General features: G+C 38.8%; 1 protein-coding gene across 3 annotated transcripts in view; it reads right to left on the bottom strand.

The window, feature by feature from the left end:
* Positions 1 to 2,675: 2,675 nt before the first annotated feature.
* LOC140737115 (influenza virus NS1A-binding protein-like) overlaps positions 2,676 to 8,449 on the bottom strand; it is a 28,788-nt gene continuing 23,014 nt past the window's right edge. For all 3 annotated transcript variants that reach the window (XM_073063294.1, XM_073063295.1, XM_073063296.1), the window contains exons 10-15: positions 8,028 to 8,246; positions 6,358 to 6,479; positions 6,000 to 6,126; positions 4,970 to 5,101; positions 4,621 to 4,794; positions 2,676 to 3,823 (exon numbers count right to left, since the gene is read on the bottom strand). In XM_073063294.1, the coding sequence (XP_072919395.1) occupies positions 3,564 to 3,823; positions 4,621 to 4,794; positions 4,970 to 5,101; positions 6,000 to 6,126; positions 6,358 to 6,479; positions 8,028 to 8,246 (1,034 nt within the window). In that variant the 3' untranslated portion in view covers positions 2,676 to 3,563. The remainder of the gene's footprint in view (positions 3,824 to 4,620; positions 4,795 to 4,969; positions 5,102 to 5,999; positions 6,127 to 6,357; positions 6,480 to 8,027; positions 8,247 to 8,449) is intronic.

Here is an 8,449-nt window from a genome sequence, read left to right as displayed (position 1 = left end):
AAAAAATGCACATTTTTTTGTTTAGCTATGCTACCATTAACTGAACAGCAAAATAATGGTGATTTGTGCTACTACTTTTGCAATGTATTATTTGGATCTTTCTAAAATGGTTAAAATTCACTAAATTGTTGAATCCTAGCTTAAAGTTTGATAGTAAACACTGAATGAACTAAAAGTTTCAAAATACACTTCAAAATAACTACAGGGGTGTTTACTTGTCTTAAAACTGATTTAACTTAATGGCTTGGATTTTTATTTAAAAAACTTTTCCTCTAGTATGGTTTCTGCCAAATATACTTTGATAAAATATTGTACTACTAGTATAAACTGAATAAATGCCGTATTTCCAAGCTAAATAAAAAGGTTATACTAAGAACTGTGGAATGAAATGACACTATATTTGTCATACTAAATGCTTCATATTATTTAAGAGCAAAACTTATTCCAATATAAACTAATGGTAAGTTTATAATTGTTTGAATAAACCAAACTCTTGCCATCTCCTTTCTCATCCCCTGCTGCTTCAGGGGATTGCTCACATTTTTGAACGCAAAGTTTTTAATTTTTCTTTGGCAATTGCATTCAGATGTTAATGATTAAAAGCATTTGGCCACTTGGGTTTTAACAAGACAATGCCAAGTAGTCACAATCGGTTTCACTTAATCAAGTGAGATTAAATACCAAATTTATGCTCACAGATCATTCACTTAATCAAAATAGATTTAACAAGGATTTCCACCCTAACCCTTTCTTCACCTCTTTATACATTTGTAAGCCTCCGCATGTTTTTGGTGCAATATAGAGTCAATCAACTATTCACTCCCTAATGAAATTTGAGAATCAGTCTCTCCCTCCCCCATGCAACACTAACAAACCTTCCTGCTAAGTGATTATTAGTCCCCCTCCAGTTCAGATGCAAACGATCCCTTCTTCAGAAGTTCCACCTTTGCCGGAAGGGAGCCCAATGATCCAGAAATCTGAAGCCCTCCTTCTTGCACCAGCTGATTTACCATTATGTTAAAATTGTATGATCTTCCTATTTCTAGCCTTACTAGCACGTGGCATGCATAGCAATCCTGAGATCACGACTCTGGAAATCTTGTCCTTTAACTTAGCCCTAGCTCCCTTAACTCACTTTGCTGGACCACTTCCTCTGGCTGCTCACTGTTCCACTTAATGTTGTGGATGTGATCCGAGATATCATTGACACTGGCACCTGGGAGGCAACATCCCATCCGGGAATCTTGTTTTTGTCCACTGAACTTTGTTCCTCTAACCAATGAATCCCCGATCACTACAGCTCACCTCTTCTCCCCTCTTCCCTTCTGAGGCACAGAGGGGGACTGTGCTAGAGCCCTGACTGCAGTGGTTTTCCTCTGCTAGATCATTTCCCTCCCACCTTCCCAAAAGCAGGATGCAGTTTTTGCAGTTATTGTTATCAGGACACCATGATTTGTTCAAGTCATTCATGTTCAAAATCCAGAAGAGACCCCATGAACTGTGGGGAGGGGGAGAGAGCGCGAGAAACTGCTCGAAAGAATGTTATGGTTCCTCTGCTGATTGTTTACCTTTCTCCGAGGTCACTTGCCTGCTTGTAGAGTCTGCAGAAAGTGGAGGGCGGAGCAGGTTGATGGGACAGCTGGTGTTAACATGTGGAGATAAAAACCAGGTCCGCTGTTACACAGACACACCACAAGACACACAGAGTGTTGGACACTGAACGAGCTTTGTGCACCTACATTAAGGTGGGGGTTTGGAGGATCAATTCAGGGAAATCGATCAGTGGCTCACAGTGTGAAAAGGTGCGACCTGTGGGAATTATTTGTGTGTCCACCCTTGCCTGCGTGATAATTCCACCACTGAAGAACAGTCGTACGTGCTATGGTCATAGTCGGTGACAACAACATGATTTCAGAACACAACGGGAAGATTGACGGCAACAGCTCACCTCTCATCTCTCTCTCTCTCTCCCCCCAACGTTACTCAACTCAATACCACGAACTGAACTTTCTCCATCGCATCGTAAGACTGTATTCATTTACCCCTAGGTTTGAAAGAGCCTAGTTTCATTCCTATTTCCACACACATATGTATCTATATCATTGCTAACCTGTTCAATATATTTGCATTTATATTACTGTATTGCATAGTTTACTAATAAACACTATTAGTTTATAGTAATACCAGACTCCAAAGTGTTTTCCATTTTTGCTGGTTCTTTAACCCGGCCACAGGGTACGTGACAAACTTGATCAGCTCATTTACCTGCAGATTCTTTGCACCAAAGAATCCAAACATAGTAAAAAAACAAATCAGAAAATATGTTTACAATTTTACTTATATTTTCCTTTATCATATGCTCAATTTGTTGTCTTTTGCACATTGGTTGTTTAACTATGTTGCCTGCAGTTTTTTTTTAACTGATTCTATTATGTTCCCTCATGTATTTATTATGAATGCTCACAAGAAAATTAATCTCATGGTAGTAAATGGTGATGTATGTGCACTGATAATAAATTTACTTTTAACGTTTATATTGGGAAATCCTGTAGAGCCAGTGGATTATGGCTTCTGTGCCACAGAAAATACTGCAGGATTAATGAACCAAGGATTTCAAACTAAATGTTCTTATAATTTGACTAAGGAACTTAAAAAGAAACACAAATTCCACAAAGTTAAGAGTTCAAATATTTAATTGCCTATGTCATCTATTGTTTTAGGATTGTTAGCTACATAGTTTGTAACATTTGATTCTCACAAAGGTGCTCCTTAATCCTTCACTAATCCATCCTAATACAAGTACACATCTGAAATCCCTTGTCAAGATCGAGCATTTAAGAGTAGTACAATAAGTTATAGCAGAGGCAAACATTGAAAGCTCTTTCTAGAATTGTGTATGTCCCACTCTGGCACTTCAAATTCTAATTGTAAGCTTTTAGTTTAATGCTTCCAAACAATCTTGTTCTACTGTATATTCATCCAAGTATAAAAATTGTTTATAAAAGATGATAAAACATTGACCCCAAAAAAAATGCTCTAACTGCAGGCTGGTCAGCTTATCCACGACTTGTTTAAACCCCAAGGAAGGATTTAAAAACAAACTGGAAGATAGGAAATATGATCCTGCTTGCCATTCTTGTCACACCCCTTCCCCTACAAACCCCAAGATTACCATTGTATTTCTTTAAAACCAGAACTTCATGATGAGATCGTGTGCAAACAATGCAAAACAAAATTTTGGGGAAGCTCCATTGAATAAACACTTTTCCTATTTTCCAAATTTTGAAACAAAAACCTCCTGCACATCAGGTTTGCAGTTAACCAAAATAACCCACTAGGAATACACAAACATACCTACATCTTGGGATAATAGTATATACAGCTCAAATTAATTATAAGCAAACCCAAAAAGGTTTTATGTTACCATAAAAATCCAGACTTCATGCTTCAAGTTTTTCTAGAAACCTATATCCAACCATAAACAGCCTCCTCCCATTATAATCCCTGCAAAAAAAAGTGTAACACAAATCACTAAACTCAAGCTGCTGAGAAAATGCAAAATTTTATAAACTGGGCATATTTGTTTTGGTGCATGGGCTCCATTCATTGGTTTCTGGATCATATACTTCCAGGTTGTTCAGAAACTCATTGCCATCGAAGCCTCCCACAGCATAAAGAAGTCCATTTACTACAGCAACTCCAGCATTACTCCTTGCTGATGTCATACTTCCCATCATCTTCCACTCATTTTTGGTAGGATCATACATCTCAACACAACAGAGTGCATGGGTTCCATCGAAACCCCCAACAGCAAATACTTTTCCTGCAAAAATAAGGGTTACATTATAAATGAAGTTGGAGGGGGGGTGGGGACAGAGAACCCTGGCAAAGCTAGTGAAACAAATACAAAGTACATTCAGCCCCAAGCTCAAGCAATTTGTATTTCTACTTTGAGTGCAATAATACAAGGTCAAAATTCTGACGTCTAGCTTGTTCATGACTTGCATGTACAAATGTTCAGATGTGGAAGTTAAGAAAAGGCTGAACCACATATAGCACCGTCAACATTTCCTGATGAAAACAGAAGAGATGACCAGGATCCAGCCCATGAAATAAAAGTTGAGGCTGGAATGAAGCCAAAGGAAAACTGACAGAAAGGGCAGCTTCAATTATCTTGTATTCATGCATGCATTCTGGGTCCAAACAACAGCCTCCTGTTAGGTGTTGTTCTATTACTATTTCATTACTTTAGTTCAAGCTCAGTTTTGATGGTGCACAGAAGCCGAATTGTTAGAAGCAACAGCAATCAGGTCTTACATACTCTACTGCAAATGGTAATGGTTGATTTTCTATGCTAATGCCACTCTATTAACCCCACCATCCCTCTTTCGAGGGAAACAGAGTGCAAGAGACACACAATTCAATCAAGATCCATAAGCATTTTCTGATTCAGTAAGATTTTAACTATGTACAAGCCCAATTGGCTCAAATCCCTCCTCAAAAACAAACTTAAGTAATAGAGCACATAACTAAATGAATCAATTCAGCATTTGTTCCTCAACTTTAGCCCAAGTCAATAAATTGATAAAAATCCAGACACAAGAATACATTTATTCTCACCATCGTGAACAGCTACTCCTGCTCCACGGCGAGCCATATTCATGGGTGAAACCATTGTCCAAGTGTTGTTCTCAGGGTTGTAACGTTCCACAGTATTCAGGCAATTCCAAGATTCTGCACCTCCAACCACATATAGGTAACCATCCAGTTCACATACAGCAGCCTGATGTCTACCTAATATTTCAATGATGTTTGGGAATACATGTTATAAAATGGTGCTAGAAAGTGAAAGTAGCTATTTAGCACTAGAAGATTTTAAAATTATTAATATTCTGATTAAGTCCCTACATACTTAAAATTATGTGAAAGCACTACAAGTCTGTTAAGCTCAATTTACAATCATACATACGTGTATTCAGAGGAGCACAATTTGTCCAAATTTTTGAGACTGGATCAAAAGCATCGCAATTCTTTAATCCTTTCTGTCCATATGGATCTGAACCACCAACAATATACAGTTTTCCATTCAGTGAACATACACCTGTCAAACAACCAAAAAAATCAGTTACTGAACAAATCAGGAAATCAATTATTTTATCGACTATGCTTAGGATGATTAATGGCACCTAACAGCAACTCCTTTGCTTGCATCTTCGGAAACAGCTCTACTTCCATTTTTAATCTCTTTTTTCCCTTTCAGGGTTCTTTTGTAGACCCTGACCTGGGGTTACATTCTGACTACACGATTCTTTGGGGTGAAATGGGACCCACTCTCAGAGATCCATTAACTGGCTGTTGTTCTGCACACTAAAGGCTCGGTCTAAGAGTCTGGGTTGAATTTGGAAGCCTAGGATCTTGGAGCTCTGGAGATGGGTGGATCGAGGGATGGTGTCACGCCAGGAGACCCGGGATCTTTGCAATCTTCAGGCACAGAGCTAAAAAAAAAAAAGCAATTTAACAGACTTTTATCATCGTAAACCAGTGAGTTGTTTGTTATGTCTCCACACATTTGCCAGGAAATAGAGACACTTCTTTCTCCCTTATTGGCCGGGGTGGGGGGGGAGGAGAGGAGAAGAACCTGTGGTATGTCAAATACCGGGTGAAATGCAAAGTCCTTGGGGGTAACTGCAAGAGTGTCTTTGCTATTGCTTTGCTCACGCTCAAGTACTTGGTGGTGGTGCTGATGCTTTTTTGTTTGCTGGTGGGGGGTAGGAGAGGAAGGGGCGATTGTTGCTTGCTTACTGCCACTTACGGAAGAAGAGGAAGGGGGAAGCTGGGGGAGGGGACTTTGAGGTTCTAACATTTAACTGCCTTTCATTCTTCGGGGCACTCCCTGTTTTTGTGGATGGTTGTGAAGAGAAAGCACTTCAGGATGTATTATTGTATACATTGACATTAAATTGTATCTTTGAACCTTTGACTATGTCATGAATATTTACCTGAATTACAACGATTAGTACGAAGCTCAGGCACCGGAGTCCAATCACAAGTACTCGGATTATAAGTTTCACCACAGCAAAGTTCATCTGAGTGGCCATTAGATCCTCCGGCTACATACAGTTGACCCTACAACAAAAGAATGTATTGTAGATTTTAAGCCTTTTTACAGATGAATTAATTATATAAAGTTTATTTATATTCATAGCTGAAATATTGTCATGGGAACAGTGTGTAATGGTGAAAGGGTGGAAAGAAGAATTGGGGAATTCATTCAGCTAGTCTTAAAGGCAACTCCTTTAGCTTGACCAACTCCTGCTCCTACTTCCTACTGTCTTGGAAAAATTTCTAATCACTTACCATTAGCACTGCCATCTGAAACCGTGCCCGTGGTGTCCTCATTGGAGCAATAAAAGTCCATCCATCTGTTGCGGGATCATAACACTCAACTGTTCGCAAGCATTCCTCACGGTTATAGCCACCTAATAATCAGTCAAAATGTAACAACTTATATCTTTAGCCTGAAAGTACCAATGGAAATAAGATTCTACACCAAAGAACAGCTTCAAAGTACAATTTTCAAACTGAAGATAGGGCAAGTTCTCTGCATGTCTAAAAAATAGACAAATACTGGTTAAAAGTATTATGTTAAAACCACAAGTTAGAAATATCTGTATTAAGATAGCTCAGCAATGAAACCATTGGCTCTTTAGCTCTCTCTCCAGCACAAATTGTAGTAGGTAGTTATCACTGTTGATACAGGGAGCAATTTGAATTTACAGAAACATTTCATAGAAACATAGTATGTGCAACTATTTCAAGGGAATAAGCTGCTGATAAGCAGAATATTATCATATGGGTTTTCATATGGAGTTGCTGAATGCATTCATAATAGGATTACTGCAAAGGAAAGATGTGAAATCCAGTGGAATATTGGCTTCTCAAATTCAATCAGTCCAAGGTAATGATCTTTCTAAAGAAAATTAGGGAAAGGACATACACAGAAAATGGTTTAATATTAAGGAATGTTGAGGAACAGAGTATGGTTTCTTTTTAAGTTAAACCAGAGCAGGGCTAACATAGCACATGGCAGGTGCCTGAAGAGTGTTGTAGGAGTACAAACACAGTTCTCCAAGTGGCAACACAGATGAGATGGTGAAGCAGCAAGGGGCACATTTGCCTTCATATCAGAGAATAGAGCAAAGTTGGGATATTATGTTGCAACTTCGAAAAACACTAGTTAATCCACATGCAGGAGTGGCGAGTGCTGTCTGCCCACCACACTATAGGAAGGATAATTAGGTTGGAAAGTGTCGACATTCACCAGGATGTTGTCCCCAACCCTCCAATGATAGGGGTATATTAAAAAGGCATATGTTTAAAGTGAGAGGAAGGAGTTTAAAGGGGGACAAGGAAAAAGTTTTATTTTTCATTCCTGACACAGCAATTGGTACCTACACAACCCTAATCACTGCCTCAGTAACAACATTCATTTAATCATTTTGCTCCATAGCAGTTATTTTAATTAGGTTCTTTTCTATAGTTCCGCACAATTTTTCTTGTGAGTGTTATGTTTCTATCTAATGCATGTGCTTGACACTGCTTTTCATTGCACCTGTGAACATGACAAACTTGACTGTGTTGGAACTTGCTGCCAGAGGTGGGAGTCAGATATAATCACTGCATTTTAAAGCCTTTAAGACGGGCAACTGGATTGGAAAGGCTGTACAGCACAGAAATAAGCACTTGGCTACCATATCTGTGCTGATTTTTGTGCCCATCTGTACTTGCTGTTTGATGGTGGAGCTATATTTCCATATTCAAGACTCCTTTATTACACAACACCAAAAAAAAATTCTGGGTAAAGACCAAGCAATTAACAACCCAATTATATAAAGCTAGTAGGAGATACTGTACTAGATTTCCATTGTCTTCTGAGAAACCACCTAAAAATAGAAATAGTTTCTACCATCCCCATATCACCCTTCCTTTAAAAAACAGCAATTCCTTTCTGGAATGTTCACACTCACCAGCAACAATTAGCTTGCCATTCAGCTCTGCTGTTCCTAGACCAGAGCGAGCGTACTGCATGGGAGACAGGAGTTTATCATCTTCAGCCTGAATCTCTAAACTTATACTCTTTATTAGACATGGAGTGGTGGCAGGTGAACTGTGGGGACTGTTGCGGCCATGAAGAAAGATGACACACAGTACACCATTTAGAACAGCCAAGCATAGATAAGTAGTGCCTATAAAGCAAAATAATTGTCAATGAGCACGTGGCAATACTTGTATTAAAACACAACTACTTTATTGTAATAAAACAAGTTACAAAAGGGTGGGCAGGCAGGAGGCCTAATTTGCCTTTCTCCCAGTTTAAACTATAGCCCCTCTGTTGGCAACATTAGGCAGAACAGCATGCTCTGTTCACTAGTTGTTTAAACATTTCATT

Source organism: Hemitrygon akajei, chromosome 12, assembly GCF_048418815.1.
Source record: "Hemitrygon akajei chromosome 12, sHemAka1.3, whole genome shotgun sequence".
Classification (NCBI taxonomy): domain Eukaryota; kingdom Metazoa; phylum Chordata; class Chondrichthyes; order Myliobatiformes; family Dasyatidae; genus Hemitrygon; species Hemitrygon akajei.
Note: the sequence above shows the minus strand (reverse complement) of the source record. Positions and strands in the feature narration are given on the sequence as shown.